Source organism: Bactrocera dorsalis, chromosome 3, assembly GCF_023373825.1.
Source record: "Bactrocera dorsalis isolate Fly_Bdor chromosome 3, ASM2337382v1, whole genome shotgun sequence".
NCBI classification, from domain to species: Eukaryota; Metazoa; Arthropoda; class Insecta; order Diptera; family Tephritidae; genus Bactrocera; species Bactrocera dorsalis.
Genome location: NC_064305.1, coordinates 91,003,903 through 91,021,771, shown reverse-complemented (window position 1 = coordinate 91,021,771; position 17,869 = coordinate 91,003,903). Strand labels below are relative to the sequence as shown.

Below are 17,869 nucleotides of genomic sequence, written 5' to 3'. Positions count from 1 at the left end.
GGCCGACGTCAATGCAAGGGACAGGCGTTGGCGGCGACCGCTGGGAAGTGCGGTGACAGCAATAACGACATAATTGTTCAATAATATTTATAAAACTAATAGCTATTTCGTTTGGTATTTGCATTTGGATCATCATTCTGAATTTACTTCCTTTTGACTTCGCTTATTGAGAAAAGTTTTTTTCCGATTTTTGGATTAAGTGCATAAATATCCAAACATCAAGTAATAAAGCGGACATAAATGTGTCACAATTTTATAAAGACAATGGATATCAATGTATGTACAGCCAGGGAACTTAAGCTATAAGAATAGACAGCTATAAGAATAGAAAAAATGGACTACGAGAACATTTGCTGAGTCGGTGTTACGAGTGTTCGAGAGAAAGGTTCCGCGGAATATTTATTGTTATTTTCACATTGGCAAGGGCGAGTATCGCATTCGATGGAACGATGAGCTGCACGACATATACGACGACATTGACATTGTTCAGCGAATTAAAGGACATCGGCTGCGCTGGCTACGTCATGTCGTCCGAATGGACGAAAACACTTCAGCTCTGAGAATATTCGACGCAGTACCCGCCGGAGGAAGCAGAGGAAGACCTCCACTCCGTTGGAAGGACCAGGTTGATAAGGACCTGGTTTCGCTTGGAATCTTCAATTGGCCCCACCTTGCGACGAAACGACTGCCGCGCTGCTGCTAACTTGGCTATAATCGCGTAAGCCAGTAAAGGAGAAGAAGAATTTGACATTTTCTGTATGAAATGTTAGTTCTCTTCGTATGATGACCTCAGCTAAGTAAATTTGGCCGAAAAGTAAAAAAAATTTCAAGTGAACAACGAAAGAAAATAAAAAGATGTGAAAACAAACAAATGAATGATGACGAGCTAAACGCTTTCAACTAGTTAAAGAGCCGGCACTAATGCGTGTCTATGGGTTAGCGAGGTAAGTATGTACATAGGTATGAAATTATATGGTAGGAAGGGCGTGCGAGAGAATGCGGGATAGATTGGAACTTGTGCCAGACAAAATTCGAAAAGTTTGGGAGGAAGTTATGATATAGGAAATATTTTCAGGCAGCATAAGAGCCTATTGGTCTACGTACTCGAATAATTTCAATAAGTACTTCTTTTTTAGGAAAGGCTTTAAAGCCTTTTTTGGAATAATACACATATATCGGCTGTGAGACACACTTCAGCACGGAAATAAGGAAAATGGCTTTCCTTTCCGGAAATAAACGCATAGGAGTGCCAGTATTCTCGCCGTGGCGGTGTCTCTCTAATGCTGTTCAAGCACCAAATGGCTAAATATTGACCACGTTATTAACATTTAAGAATTTTGATTTCAAATTCAAGTAACGTACAATAAATTGAAGTTGAATTGATATTCTATCGACAGACATGCATATATGTATTTCCAAAAACGCGTTCAATCGTGAATATCAAATATGCGATAGCAAATCACCATATCGTGCGCACTCAAGCGTTGACTTTACCAAATGTCATTTCGGGCGCAAAATATTTGTTTACTTTTGAAATCACCAAAAATATCTTCTGATAAACTCCATTCAAAACTAAAAATAAATAATATAACTAAAATACTATCTTTTTAACGAACTACTAAAACTGAATTAAACGAAATTTTCTTTTCAATTTTTTTTTTGTTTTGATTACCACACATTAAATTTGTTCACCGTGGAGAGTGAATATGTATGTCAACATACAAAAAAATATAAACATTAAATATTATGAATATTCTGTGCGCACAAGCGTTTACTAAACTGTCCAAGCCGACTTGGCAATGAGCCACTTTGCCGCTTTGCCGGTCGCTAAATGCGGATTTATTGTTATAGTTTCACTTCCGATTTTATTCGCATCTGGTTCAGTGATTAATATGCACTATTTGAGGAATTAATGAGCCTCTACAACTGTGGATCCATACTCTGGAAAACAGTTAGTGAACGAGTTCGATTTGCGTTCGGGAATCACTGATTTTGGCTATTTAGAGGGAACTCTTTTTCGCTCAGCTGTTGCGGCGTGGAAAAAAACCAACGCGAAATGTGATGAAATGCCTGAGAAATTATGCAATCAAAAGTGACGAAAGACTGAAAAGAAATCAAAACATCAAAACATTGCCATTTTCTTGCCAGCTACCTTGTGGACACAATTCGTAGGCGAACACATAACACAACGGGAGAAAGTTATTGGGTTGTCGTGTTGCTTTGTCGAAATGCATAAATTAAATCAAACGGATTTATTTTGCCAATCGCTAAATATGAAAAATTCATGCACAATCAATTTGTGTCGTGAGTTGAATAAAATATTGCGCAATTTCGAACGAATTGTGACCTAAGAGATGCTTCGATAAATTTCTATGCTCGAGCTGTGCAGACTCATACATATGTACATATGCATAGACGTAAACAGCTGTGCTTGTGTGATTTGCATTTATGCATTATATATGTATGTATGTATGTATATGCGAATGAAGGCCAAGTTCAGTGCTTCAGACGTTGTCGCTTAAAGCAAACGGTATATTTCATGAAACACAACAGAAATCATAACATAAAAAATAAAAAAATAAAAACACATAGCGGAAAATCATTAAAAAGCGAATTTGCTTAATGAATTTATAACTTTGAACTTGAATACCAATGACTTTACACGGCAAACTAACGAGTTTCTGAAACTTTGATTTCGAATTACCGTAAACATTAAACGGTAACTGGGTAGCCAGTTGTAGAACTTGCGTCAAAAAATGCAGATATTCTTGATAGCATTCTTACAGATGGCGCCAAGCATTTATTTCGGTTGACCCTCACAGCCGGCGAGGGGGGTTTGTGTGCGGCACGTAAACACGTAGAATCGGCAGATCGCCTTCGAAATATGTTAAAAACACAAGAGATCAATATGCATCTGTTTTAATTTATTTTCGTAACTAAACTTCCTGATTTTCAACGCATTTTTCTTTTTTGAACTTCCTCATTATTGACCTTTGCAAAGTAGCTCATTTATTTGACCATAAAAATGTTTATATATTTTTACACCGTGTTATGGTTGTCCAGACGTTGCTTATTGAACAAATACAATAACACTTTAGTCTGGCAGCCACAGACTCTCCTGTGTGAAATTAAGGAGCTTAACTTTGTTGTTGCTTACGCATTCGCAACGGTCGACAGAAGAGCAGCGCTCAAACATAGCGAGCAGAGAAGTGGCGAATCGAAGAGGCCTATTAATTGTTGGGCTAATGAATAACAACAAGTATTCTTAGTTAGTTTATTCAATAACAATAAAATAATTTGTAACTTCAAGTGTTAGTGTGAGTGTGGCTAATAAAATGCTTGTGTTTTATTAGTCAAAGTAATTAACAACAATTGAAAGGTTATCGGCAAACATTAACATATGTACATAACCGCATTTATAAAACATTGTGGTGGTATGTGTACGAGTAGATGAGATATAGTTAACGGAATCCTAATTGATTTCGCTGGAGAGTTCAAAAGTTTGTATGTGAAAAGTTTCCAGCAGTCGCGTAACTTTGAAGCTGAGCGGTTTTGTGCATTACCTCGCAAACTTTCCAATGTTGTTATGCTCACAAATATTTATACGCTTGGTATTTATTCCCTGTTGGAAAATATGAGACTTTGTTGCTAATGAAGATTTTCTTATATCTTTTGGTCGTCTAATTTTGATAACGAAATCGTAGTTTTGTCAAGAAAAAGCTTTCAAAAAGTCTAGCAAACAAGATGAAACGCCTAAAACCTTAAGAGATTTATCCAGACGTTCCCAGAAAGGGCTCTACTCTGTGTCTTACAAATTTTTTCTTACTAAATTTAATTGAAAGTAAACTTAAACTAACTTAAACCTTGAAAAGCAAGTTTAAGTTTGCTTGTACTTAAATCTAGTAACTGTGTCTCATTGACAAGGACCATCACTTAAGCGGCCATGACATCGCTAAGGAACATAACATTCGCCAACAAACGGGTTTGAACCATTTAAAAAAGGGCTGGCTACAAAAAGAAGCTCGAAGTTTGGGGACCACGTGAAATGTCTGTGAAAAATTTAATGGACCGAATTAACATCTGCGATTCTTCCATTTCTGAAGCGAATGATAACAGACAACTAAAAGTGGATCAAATAGGATAATAATGTATGAAAACGATCTTGGACTATGAATGAATGTGATGGTAAAGCTCAACAAATGGTCGCAAGGCCAGGATTGACGACTGAGTGTTTGGTGAGATTGGAAAGAAATCATCCACTATGAGCTGCTCCAGGCTGGTCGAACGATTGATTCTAGATTTTACTGTCAACAACTGATGATATTGAAGCAAGCAATCGAAAAAAAACGGCCAGAACTGATCAGCAAAAAGGGCTTCGTCTTCCATCAGGACAATGCTAGACCACACACATTTTTGATGACTGGGCAAAAACTGGGTCAGAACAGAAAATCAGTAAATAACCCACAAAAAACGGAACTTTCTAAAACTGCATAATTCCAGATCTAATATTTCCTAGAGGGCATTTATTCGCGCACAGTTAAGAACACGTTGCTTAGCGAAGCCCAAAGTTGCGTTTGCGTGGAATTGGTGCGAAGTTACTACAAATACTTTGATCAAATATCGCATACTCGGTGAGTTTGAAAGCCAGAAGCCACAATGAATTGCAACTTACCTTATCTAGTTGGCTTCGCAGATTAAACATGTTGTTGCTGCCTTTTGATACTCGTGCTGGAAGTTGGTTAGAAAGTGAGTAGTTTCGCGATTTACTTTTAAACAAAACTGCAACACAAGTTAAGCACACAACAACAAAAACAACCGAAATATCAATTTTACAGTTAATCGGCTTCTAAGCGCTTTCTGATATAAACGGTATTTATTTACAATCGAAACCCGTCGCCTGGACTCATAAGTACACAAATAAGCGCGTCACTTGAGCGAGAAATGGTGAAAGGCGGCAACCGGTGGACTGTTGGCTTGGCGTGAGCAGCTGTTTTCGCTCTCCAAAACGTTCAAATGTCGATTTTCACATCTAAATCTGTTGCATTTTGTTTATTTTCTCGATTTATTTATTTGTTTTAGCTCGACGATACCGCAAATTACACCGCGTGTAGTGGCGACCAGCGGGTTGTTGCTTTGTTTTTGTTGTATATCAAACAAATAATTTATGCGACCGCAAATTCCACTCAAAACTACTCAAATTTTATTATTCAATTGCATGGCGTTGCAAAATAAAACAAAATAAAGTTAGTTAAGTACAAAATTGAAATTCGAAAACAGTCAATCGAAAGCGACTGAAAGCAGTGAGTGGCAACGAGCACCGCTTCGGTTTAAATTAAATTCGCAACTGAATGCGCAAACGTGTTTCACAGACACTCAAATATACGCCAAACCCCAAGTAGGCGAAATGTGTTGCGCGGCGACGGCATCCAACTCCGCAACGCCGTCCCGCTACAGTGGACAACGGCACGCACGCGGCGGCAGGAAAGGCGCCAAACGAGCGAACAGGCCAGCGAGCGGCGCGTCTCCGGCCGATACGAAACGCGCTTAACTAGTCGCGAGGTGAGCTACGCGTGCGCGCACACTTCTCGCTGTGATCGTCTGCCTTGGACCGCCTGATCACCTGGTCGTTCGGCTGGCACGACACAACTACCTGGCGGCGTCACGTAGCGCACAGCGCACAACTCATTTGCTGGTGAGGTTGGACTTGTTTTGGCTCGGCGAGCAGTTGTCGCAATTCGCTGCGCAGCAAAGCGCTCGCGCGTTTATTACACTTTTTTATGTCAAATTCGCCGTTACGTGAAAAGTAGAATACTTTCTGACCGAGAAACCAGCTTAATTAAATGGGTACACTTACATACACTCGTTTATGTAACAAGTCCATAAATGTGTGAACTAGTTGTAGGGCTTGTTGGCGAACGTGCTCGGCATTAGTGCTTCAACATGTGGAATTGGGAGATTTAATTAAGGTGGATGGTGTGATTTTTAAAAGTGCTGTGTAATGCTCTGCTTCAGTAGAACTGCTTGGTATCTGAAGGAATTTTCCAACAGTATTTTACTTCTATGGAAAGGAACCTTTCTTGGCTCAAAAAGAGACATATTTCGAGTTATTCATATACTTACGAGTAGTATCTGTTAAGAATAATTATAAACGTTTCTAAGACTCTTTTAACGATTTTTAACAAATAAAACTGAGAAGCGCGGTCAAAAAATGAGTTTTTTGGAGCAAAGATGAAAAACTTTTTTTCTTCGAAGCTTTTCTGATAAAAACGATGTGGTATGCCTTAACTTTACAGTCTAGAGTTTTCCATAGGGATCCATATCGAGCACAAGAACTGGTGAAAGTTTTATACAGACGGAATAATGTCTCTAGCGGAAAAATTGCAAAAAGTGGTCGACCAAAATGTTACTTTTTTGTTTACAATTGTTTATTATAAATATAAAAAAATCAGTTGAAGTTTGTTTAGAAATACGAAAAGACTTTTTAGACTATAATTAATATATGCTATTGTGGGTAAAAAATAGTATGACCAAATGTCAAATGTCACATCAAAATAATCAGTATTGTTTGGTACACACTTGTCTCTCTGAAGTGCATAAAGTACATTCTGCGATTTTTACGATGAGTGAAATTATTCAACGAAGAAGTTCCATTAAATTTTCCGTGTGGAATAAAATTTCTGGTGCCGAAATGTTCAGAATGTTGGAAAGGCCTTCGGTCATAGTTGTCAAGAGCTCGAGCACGCGTTGACGACGATCTACGTCCAGGGTGGCCATCAACATCAACTGATGATCAACCAGTCAATAAAATATTTGCTGGTGCTTGAGAATAGACTATTAACAGTAAGAGATCTTACTGACTTCGTTGGAATATCAACGAAAATCCATTGATCAATAAAAGATCGTGTGAGCCTAAGAAAAAAGAAACAGACAATCAATCGGTCGAATATCGTGGCAAAGGTAAGCCGAAGCCGAAAAAACATGCTAAAGTAGGTCAAAAATTATGGTTGACAGTTTTCTTTGATTATCGAGGTGTGATGCACTCCAAATACCTTCCGACCGGCCAAACTGTCAACAAGGAATACTATTTGAGTGTTATGCGTCGTTTGCGCGAAGCTATTCGTAAAAGCAGCCGGAATTGTGGGCAGACAATTCTTGATTTTGCACCACAATAATTCACCTTCGCATACTGCATTTATTCTTTGTGAGCTTTTCGCCGGATTTTCAAGCAATATCGCGCTGGAAGCCCCGTGTACGCCTGATTTAATTCCATGGGGTTTCTGGCTATTCCGCGAACTCAAACTACCGCTTCGGGAAAACCGTTTTGAATAAATTGAAGACATTGAACGTGACTTTAAAGTTATTCCGGAAATTGACTTTAACAACTGTTTTGAGGATTGGAAAAAGCGTTTCCACAAGTGTAAAGGGGGCTATTTAGGATTGCTTTGAGGGGGACGTCATAGATTTTGAAGCATATCGTCTTACTGTTTTTAGCTCATAGTAGTATTCAAAGTGCTTCATCTTTCTTATGCGAGTAAAATTATTTTTATACTAGGTTCTCCTTGTATAAATTTAGTTTTTGCTATCACAGAATGCCGAACTTGAACACAGTAAATTAGAACGTGACTAAATAATCCAAATATTTGAATATTGATTACCTACTTTAATATGTGCATAAATTTTATAAACTCTTCACTGGATAATAATACGTATATACATACATATGTATAGACACATCGTAGGGAACAAAAAACTAGTTAAACAAAACTATCGTTTAACATAAGAAATTGTTTATTGATATTTATTGGTCAGACTAGTTTCTAACTGAAAATTTCGAACAGCAAATAAACTCGTCCCGAATAGACTAGGCTTGAACCATTTATGATTTTTGATTGTGTTGTGGACAATAATTCACTTAAATGATAATTACAACAAAATATATTTGAGAAATTGATTTATAACTGTTATCCGGTACTTGATGTCTCACAAACGCTGCGTAAAACTAACCGTTATTTGTTTGGGAACCTGTAAAACGGTTAACTAGTTTCATACTAACATACATTGCAACCAGTTACTTTTGATACCTTTTTCCTTACCCTTGGTCTACAGTACATCTCTACACACCCAGCGCGGTTGCATGTTTCGCTGGGACACAGGAAGTACTATGGATGCATATTTCATGCAATAGTTAAGTGCACATGAAAATATGCCGGCAAATATTGTTGAAAACCAGTATTAGAGGAAGTGGTTGGTGCCATCGCCTGATTCCAAAGAGCTGCTCGACAGCGCAGTCGTCTGATTAAAATGCAAATTTCGAGTGATCAACTTTTTTGTCGCTTAAAAGTAGTAAGGGATTAAGCGCTTAGATTAAGGGATTAGAATAGAATTAACAATACAGTTTGAAATACATATGTTTGTATGTATATGTGTAAATACTCGGTTCGATTTTCAGTGGTAATTACTATCCATTAATGAACTCGTGAGCTTAATATTCTACCCTACACAAACTGGTGCTCGCGCAGCAGGAAAAAAATGGAGTGTTAAAACCATAAGTGCATAATATTCTGTTTACTCTCTCTCTCTACCTATCGCCACATCACTTTTTAAGGTAGCAGACACCTGTATGAATATTTTTTCTTGGGTCTAATGCTGTTCATTAGAGCGACCTGTTGTTGCATCAGCTTTCTTTTCCGCATTTAAGCGTTGCAGTCAACTGGAAAAACGCTTCACCTTCTTTCAATAACAGTTTAAATGTTGCCTTTGTATTTGCTGTTGTTTTTGCACATTTACACCAGTCGCTATTGCCATACAAACTACTTGTTGTAGTGATAAACCGGTGTGGAGTAGGCTTGAGTCAGCTTGAGCTGACTAAAAATAGTACAACGAGCGTTCAAGTCACGTTCGCCTCTATGATTGCAACAACAACAGACTTAAGTAGTTGCTTACAAGTCTCTTGTATGATAGTATGCACGCAAACAGCTGATTAGGCCCGCAGCAGCCGATAAGCGCATGCAGCCAGCATCTGAGCGTCTAACTGTATATATGTACGTGTATGTGGGACATGTGTGTGTGTGTGTGCACTCTTGTAACGGTGTATTAAAGAATGTTTATTGCTGTGGCCGGCTGAGTCTGAATTCGCCTCAAACCTGTTCGCCGCATGCATATGACGCGCCCGCGAGCGCTCTGGATCTATGTTGGATGTAATGCACTGCGGTTCACGTTTACATTTGCGTCAAAAGCGCCGCATTAAAATTGGTAAAAAAATATAGTAGGTGATTAGAAAGCAAAGCACGAAAGTCGTTTATCTATATCTGGACTTTTACTTTTGCATTTGAACGCTGTCGGTTTTTTGTATACCCCACTTAAGAGGCATAATGATATTGTTCATCCTCTGATTCTAATTAAAGCGGAAATTGTTAATATTTGGAAAATGATTCCATATCAAAGTGTAATCTTAAAATATATATAAGTTACAGTTATAGAGAGATTTTTATGCGCAGAGTAGTATAAAGCTACCCTAGATGCCAGATAAATAGCTGGTGGCTTGGACTATTAAAAATAAACGTAGTTACTAAAAAATAAGACAATGTTTAATTAAGAAGACGTGATCTGAAAAATCTCCTAAAGTTAGCGTTCAAGCTGTGTTGGTGATTTCTTTCTCGCGAAGATAGCTCGACAAGTTTAATGAATGCATATAATGGGTGATCCATTCATAGGTACTTTTTTCAACAGCATTTTTTTGACAGATCAAGCATGAGTCGTGTCAAGCTGTCATTTTATTTTTCTTCAGTATTGTAAAGAATGTATTTCGCGTGCATCGCTCAACTTACGGTCAACAGAATTCGCCTATGGAGCGTGCTATTCGCTACACCATCACCTATCTTGAGGCCCAGCATTCATTATTTCGACCGAATAGACCATAGCCAGCACGCAGTGAAGAAAATATAGCAGCCGTAGCTTAGAGTGTACACGAAAATCATGGTGAGTCGATTCATCGCCATTCGCAGCAACTCGGGCAGATGTATCGAAGGACTTGGCGCATTTTACGTCGAGATCTTAAATTGAAAGCGTGCAAAATACAGCTTGTACAAGAACTGAAGCCTTCGACCTTCCCAAAAGACATCGCTTCGCTTTGTGAGCTTTTAAAAAGTTTCAAGCAGATCCAACGTTTTGGAGCTAAACTTTATTAAGCGATGAGGCTCATTTCTTTCTCTAGATTCAAGAACTGCCATTTAATTCAGAAAAACTACGCTTTGTTATGGTTTGTGGGCCGGAGGAATCATCAGTCCATCATATCGCGCCATGATAGCCGACTATTGGATGCCCGAAATTGAAACTTGTGATCTCGGTGACATTTTGGTTTCAACAAGTCGGCGCCACTTCCTACACATCCCATCAATCAATGGATTCATTTATAGAACACTTCGGTGAGACTTTTGCTTGTGGGAATATGTGAATTCTAAAGTCTATGCGAACAATCCCGCTTCGATTCATGTCTGGGAATAAAACATCGCGAATGTCATTCGCCAGTTAGCAGTCGAAATACGTGAATGAGTCATTAAAAATTGGACTCAACGCAATGAACATCTGAGACGTAGCGGCGGCAAAGAATGTTCTTTCGAAGCATAATAAACATTCCCCTTTAAATTTGAAGCTTCTGCGTTTTTTCTTTGAAAAAGTAGGGAACCTCGAAATGGACAACCCTTTAAATATAATATCAGTAAAAGCTAATAAGGCCTTTGAGATAAGATCTTCGAACCGAGCTTTGAAGGGTTTAGTGAAATGATTAAGTATACTTCAGAACTTAAACGACTTGTATATACAAATAGTATTGAAGTTTATAAGATTGAAAAATATGAATATCAGTGATGATGGAAGAACAAAACTAAGCATTTGAAACTCTGCTTATGAGGAACCTAACCTAGTATATTCGGGATTCAAAATTACTTCAGCAGTGTTTGACTGTTGTGAGTTCGGAGGCTATATGGTAAGTAATGCCGTTCTACGCCACATAAATGAATGCGTTTATATCGGAGCAAAAATAAAAAGAAAAAACTTTTGGAACTTTAATTCTGGCTGTAATTTTAGACACATTGCTGATTAGTTTTCAGAAAAAGGTTCTCACGGCACTATATCTATTTATTTAAGATGTAGAATATAGCTATTTCATATATCTTTACTACTTACATTTAGTTCAAAACGCTTTTTTTTTGAAAAAAGTGATGTCGAATTTTATCGTAAATTTTTCTTGGAATTATTTTTGAGTTATTAGCTTGTAAACTTTTCCGAAGTATTTTGTATTTGCGCTCACCTTGTTTCAAAGAAACTGAATATTGTGATTGAATTGCATTCTTTTTATAACATTTTTCCAGATCAATAATATATAATAATACTTAATTGTTTTGACGTTTGGAATTTCGCTATTTAGAATTTTAATTGCTTCCACGGCAAAATTGGTTATTCCCAATATCAAATAGAGCGGAAAATGCCTGCAATAATTTTCGGGCTTATTAACGCCTATGGAGAGAACGCACAACGCTTATTAGCTAGATGGTAGATATAGTTTACATATTTGTGTATTTAAATAGTTTAAATAGATTTTGCGTCGGTTGTTATTACACTTTCGCAGTCAAAGTTTGGTATGGAGTGCACTCATATCAGCAATCACACTTTCATATGCAAATATAAAATATTATGCAAATTTTGAAATGCATTTAATAATTTGGTTCATCTGACGGGTATTTAAGGCGCCAAAAAATGCAGCTAGATATATCAAAATGCTTGCGATGACCAACCATATTGATTTCAAATTCGTTTATCTGATTGCCCGAACAAATAGTAGGGTTCCCCTATTTTTGCAAAAGTAAACCCGACTTCAATACGCCTCAAATGTATTTTTGCTATTTTTATACGGGCATAGCTGTATACTCGTACAAGTAAAAAAGCAACAACTATCAATATTTCCATTAGTATCGCTTTAAGGCTAAAAGTGGCACAAAAAAGAGAGCAGCGGCGTTTGCATAGGCTTCTAATTGGTGCCTGCACACGTGACTTTGTTTCACAGCACACACTCACACACCTGTTCGAGAATTTCAATGACCTATCTGCCCCCTGCACGGCGAACTAAAGGGATTAAGCCAACTGCTTCGTGTCGGTTTTAGCTCGCAGCGCTTTAAAGGCGTTTGAAAATCGCTTTAGCCCCTTAGAATTCGATGGATGGGATAAAATGGATTGATACACAAGCGTTGAATAGCAAACATATTGCGGCGTTACCGACCAGCCGGAACCGCATTGACCGAGACTCACTGTGTGCATGTATTGGAGGGTGTTTGCAAAGGGGTTGGCTGGAAGTTCTTGTTACTTTGGACCGAAATTGATTTCGGTTGTGTGCGTAAAGCGGATATTGGAGGCAAGATATTTACACAAACACATACATATATATATTCACATATATATTTGCTTATGGATACATATATGCTCCCACAAAGCATCTAAGCTTCGCGGCGCATTATTGTGTGTAGGTTTAAGGGGTCGCGTTTGCTTATGTAGCAATCTGTGCTTACTCACACATCTTCCGTGCCACATTCTAAAGGCATTCTAGCTCAATTAACAACACTTGTGCGCTGTGGCCCGATAGAATTTGCAAGCGGGTATTAATAGGGTCACAGCTGGACCCATGTGTTTCTTTAGACAATATTACAACGCAGGAGTGCATTTTCTGAGGATGTGGGTAAAGCGAAGTTTACAAGGAAGTGAAGCTTTGCCGCCGGGAGGGTTTAATTTTTAAAGCTAAAAGATGTTTTTTGAAATTTCGCACATGTAGTGAGAATTGTTCACGCTTCGAGCTATAGTTATAATGCATCTTCTACTACTTACTACTTAGGGGAGGGAGGGTTTGGTGTTAGACCGCCTCCCTGCTTGATTGAGTGGGGCTCTTGCCACCATTGGAGAAAGAAATTTCATATTATACAAAATACTGTGCATGCATTTCAGTTTGGGATGACCATCGCATATAATACATCATTATGTAGACCACATAACACATAGATTCCACTGTTCTCTTAAAGCGCAGAATATGTGACCTCAATTAATTTATATCATTTATTATAATCATTAAAATCTAAATTATATTTTTAATATTTCTGCAGAGCCTTGACTTACATTCTCGCCACCAATGAGAAAATTCACTTTTCAACACACACACTCACTCACGCAGAAGTGCATGTGTGACATAATTTTGGTATATTTACTAATGAAAAACAAATTATTTGCTCATCAAGTCCACTCAAGGAACTCATTAAAATTGCTTTTGGTGTCACTGTCACGCGCTTATCATGTTCGCGTTGATTTTTGTTGTTGCTGTGGCCAATATTGCATGTCGCAGTCATCAACGCGCCCAACCACCAAACCACCAAGCAGACAACAAGAACAACAAACACTTACGCTGAATGAGTTTGGCGGCAAAAGCGTAAAATTTTGTAGCGCCAGCTGTCGACCATTGTCGGTTTGGCGCCAAAAATGTATTTGTCGCTCGTAATACTCAGATCTAAATATGTAAATAGCCGCACACACACACAATGCAATGTGGCAGCGAGCTAAATTCGCGGAGGGTAAGTGCAGCGCGGTAAATCATCGCGTTCATCTCAATGCGGTTTGACGTCACACAAAGACATACTCACACACACACACACATTGTTGCATGCCATACAAAGGTCACGAGCCGGAGAATTAAGCTGGATTGAAGCATTTCTTTTTGTACTCTTGCAACATGCTGCTACAGGGTATAATAGTTTTGTTGACCTAACGGCTGTTTGTATCACCTAAAAATAATCGAGTTGGATTTGGGATTATAATGCATATATGATCAGCATGACGAGATGGGTGGAAATCCGAGTAACTGTCTGTCTGTATGGAAATCGGAATATAACCCCGTCCACTCCCCATATAACGGTACTTTTAAAAACTACTAAAAGCGCGATAAATCAATGACTAACTATACCAGAGACATAAAACTTGACATCCGAGAGGCTGTGAGAGGGCTTAATAGGAGCCCGGTAAAAATTGACGAAGGGCGTGGCACCGTCGAGATTTCGGCACCCGTCCGAGCGTTTTAAATTAAACTTGTGTGGAGTTATCTCAATGAAACGTAGGGAGAGTTGAATTCCGATCCACTAGCTGACGTTTTAAACCTTAAAGTATTTCCCTGACTTTATTTCTTGCAAGTTGCAAGAGTGTAAAATCTTTGGTTACACCTGAACTTATCCCTTCCTCACATGTTTCAACTTCGTTTTATTTTTTATTACTTTTTTGTTGTTATTATTGTGGTTGTTTTTGTTGTCGTTGACACGGTGCTTGGTCACGCGATTCGTGGAAGCCGCGCGTTTGGTGTATACAACAACATAGTGGGCCGCCCTTGTGTCATTACAGCGCGTCCGCTTTGCCGCTCTTCGTTTGATTGGTTGGTCATCAAAATTGCTTTAAAATTGTTGCATGACATTAAATCGCTTGACAGGTCTTGTCTTGAATTCGCTTTTATTAAAAAACAACAACAACAGGCCACAATTTTTTGAGGTTTTTATGTCGCAGCGTTTATTATTTCATACAAATTTGCGGCCACTTTTCAAGGTCGCGCAGCTTGCTGTGCAATTTCTGGCTAAACTGTGGCGCACGCAACCAAAATAAATTATATCTCTACACTTGTGTATTGCCGGTGGTGTCTTTATCCAGTTGGGATGCATTTGTTGTCATGAAGCTCAGTTTTCGCCTACACAAAGCGAAAAGTGAATTTCAAAGTTGGTTTTGCCAAAAGTTTGAAAAATTGCGAAGAAAATCTTCATGACTGCAAATTATGCAGCAAGCGGAACTTCAGTTTCGCATGCAAATGAAATAAAACTTAATATTTCATATGTGGCAAACTTTTAACATATTCATGCGGTGCAACGTGGCGTATACACAACTAAGGCATCACAAAGTCACCGTGTAGGTTGTCTGCCATATTTCGGAAACGAAGGATGCAAGATAATAATTTGGGTGAATATGGTGTATTTTTATACTCTTGCAACATGTTGCTAAAGGGTATAATAGTTTTGTGCACCTAACGGTTGTATGTATTACCTAAAGCTAATCGAGTTTTATAAAGGGTTATGTATAAATAAAAGATAAGAATGACAAGACGAGTTGAAAACAGGCTTTGTTCGGTAAAATCTCATATCCCGGGACCTGCTCGACCGATTTTAATCAAATTCGTTACGTGACATTATATTCATATTGTTATGTCATGTCATGTGAAAATGGGCGGAAACGGACTGAATACAATTTTAAATTTTATCTGACTCTTCCTTTCCCAGTGTACAAATCAAGAAGCAATTAATATGACAGAATAAAAACTTTCACGAAAAATTCCTTTAGCGTCTGCCATCTTATGACCATAAATTGTCCAAATACAACAAAAATGGTTCAAGCCCCTATATACCGAATATGTGGACCCCAGTGCCTATAGTTGATTTTTTAGCGAAAATATCGGTCAATGTGTGAGATATATAATGATGTCAATACTTACCTTAGCTCCTATAAACCCAACACAACTTTTCGAACTTCCAAGTGATTTTTTGCAGTTTAAGGTATTTCCTTTATTTTGGTCCTAACAATTTGCAAGAGTATGAAATGTTCAGTTCACCCGAATGTAGGCCTTTCTTATTTGTTTCTTTTAATAATTGATGTATAAGGAATATGAAAGCTATGCTGAGAGTGAGGCCTGGGGTCTTAAAATATTTAGCTCCATTAAGTTTCGTTTTCTGGCAACTTTCTGGTAATGATAATAATACAAAATTCGGTTTAAAAGCTAATTATGCCCGAAAATTGTATTCGTTTTTGCTTCAGTATCTTCATTAACATTATCTTTGCAGAATGTTATTACTGAATTAAAATTAGTCGGAAGAGGGATAATAAACGTTTCCGTAAATGGAAATAAAACCGTTATATTGGAAAACCGAAGACTGTTTAATTGGGTATGTAGGATCTTTTTGGGTCTAAGAATGTGATGAATGACCACTTATTGTACTTACGAGTGTTCTCAACAATTTTAGATTAATAATACATCTTTATGGGAAGGATTTAGTATACCGTCCCGAATATCTCGAAAACTATAAGCTTCCTGCGGCTATAACTATATATATTCCTGATCTGGAGAATCTCCTCTATCCAACCATATCCATTTTATTCCCGAAATTCTGGGGCGGTATACTAAAGCCGACCCGAAAATCGTTCCCGAGTCTTTTCAGATCGGTATAGATACATTGAAAACAAGAGCTCAAATAAGAAAAATTAAATTCAATATAATTTATTTTAGTCATCGTAGAGAGGAAGAAGAGAAGGGGTTCGCTGAATTTTTGAGGGTTAAATCGGTTTATCTCGATTTGCAACGAAAGTACGTGTCCTATAGGGAAAGTCATATGGCAAAGCTATAGGTAATGAAAAGATCTACAACTCTTGTACCAACACCTTTTCTACATAATCTCAAAATTTATGTGAAAAATTCAATTGTTCAAATATTCAAGTTTTTGGATTATTTATATTTTTACTTTGTAGCAGAAAAAATTCTTAGACGAAATTTATTTCATAACGCTCAATAATATACAAAAGATCCGTATAAAATTACTCAATCCATATTTAAGAAATAAATTTGCAAAAAAAAACTTTTTTACCTTGAAACCCTTAACCCTCCCTTAAGGAAGAAACCTAATTTCGACTTAAAATCCTTCTTTTCGACCAGACCTCTTTCATTCTTCTTTTGTATTCGTTGTGTTTTAACCTATTATAATTTTTTTCACTTTTTACCATTCTCAAAGGCTTCAGCACTGGTCTAAATGGCTTTTGAAGATATACTTATGTGGTTGAAAACTTCCTCGAGCACAGCTTGCAAATTTGAATGAAAGAATAAGAGTGATTTCGGTATAAACAAATAATAATAATAACGGTATTAGAACCCATTTCAAAATTGGCTAACATACATACATATACATACATACATCTTGCAAATGAACTTAACCCCGTTTTCAAAAAAAAAAATCCTTTCTTTATTGAAATCCCCCAAATGTTGACGAAGATTTATGAAACAAAAGGCTGTTTTAATATTTAGCTGATTAGGATTAAACTTCCATGAAATGTACTCTGTGCAAATGCGCTCACTTCGGCGTGAAAAATGCGCTTTTCCGTGAATTTGTTGCGATTATAATAAGCAAAACATTAATGAATATAATAATATTTCAATCCATCAAAAGATTAGACTGATTAATTTCAACGGAACTTATACCATACATACACACCCACACATACATACATATGTACATATAAGCATATTGAGGCGAATAAAAGATATATGCGTAGAATTATCGTGAAATGCTTTAAGCGTGTTAGCTGTTTTTGAAGCCGAGTGAAAGTAAATAAAGCAGCACAAAGAAGGAATTTAATGCTTTCAAATAATCTGGAAAGAATTCTTTTTGCATACTTTTAGGCGCGCATAATGGTATTTGTTGCCATGTATTTTTTGCAGCCCATTGACCAACAACAACTCGGTTTCATATATTTAATTCACGCATTTTTTCGGCTGTTTAAGTGAGCATATTCATTTACATGTAAATAAACATTATCGGCAGAGCTTATCGCTCGGCGCACATGTACGCGAGGACATAGGTGAGTGTATTTAATATTTATAGCTTTTATCAAATGCGAATTTAGACTAGTACGAAGAACATTTTTGCTGATTTAAATTTGATTGCAGATTTTGTGCTGAATTTGTGTCTGTATGTGTGTTGGTGTTCGTACGTGTGTTAGTGTTCGTATGTGTGTGCGCTTTGGCGGACGCTCGGTATGG

At 37.6% G+C, this 17,869-nt stretch overlaps 1 protein-coding gene across 1 annotated transcript in view; it reads right to left on the bottom strand.

Annotated features, from left to right (window-relative positions):
- Window positions 1-6,006, bottom strand: part of LOC105230495 (serum factor response D) — a 29,722-nt gene extending 23,716 nt beyond the window's left edge. The window contains exon 1 of the mRNA XM_019991930.3: window positions 4,673-6,006. Coding sequence (XP_019847489.2) covers window positions 4,673-4,702 — 30 coding nt within the window. The 5' untranslated portion in view covers window positions 4,703-6,006. The remainder of the gene's footprint in view (window positions 1-4,672) is intronic.
- Between the last annotated feature and the right edge of the window lie 11,863 nt (window positions 6,007-17,869).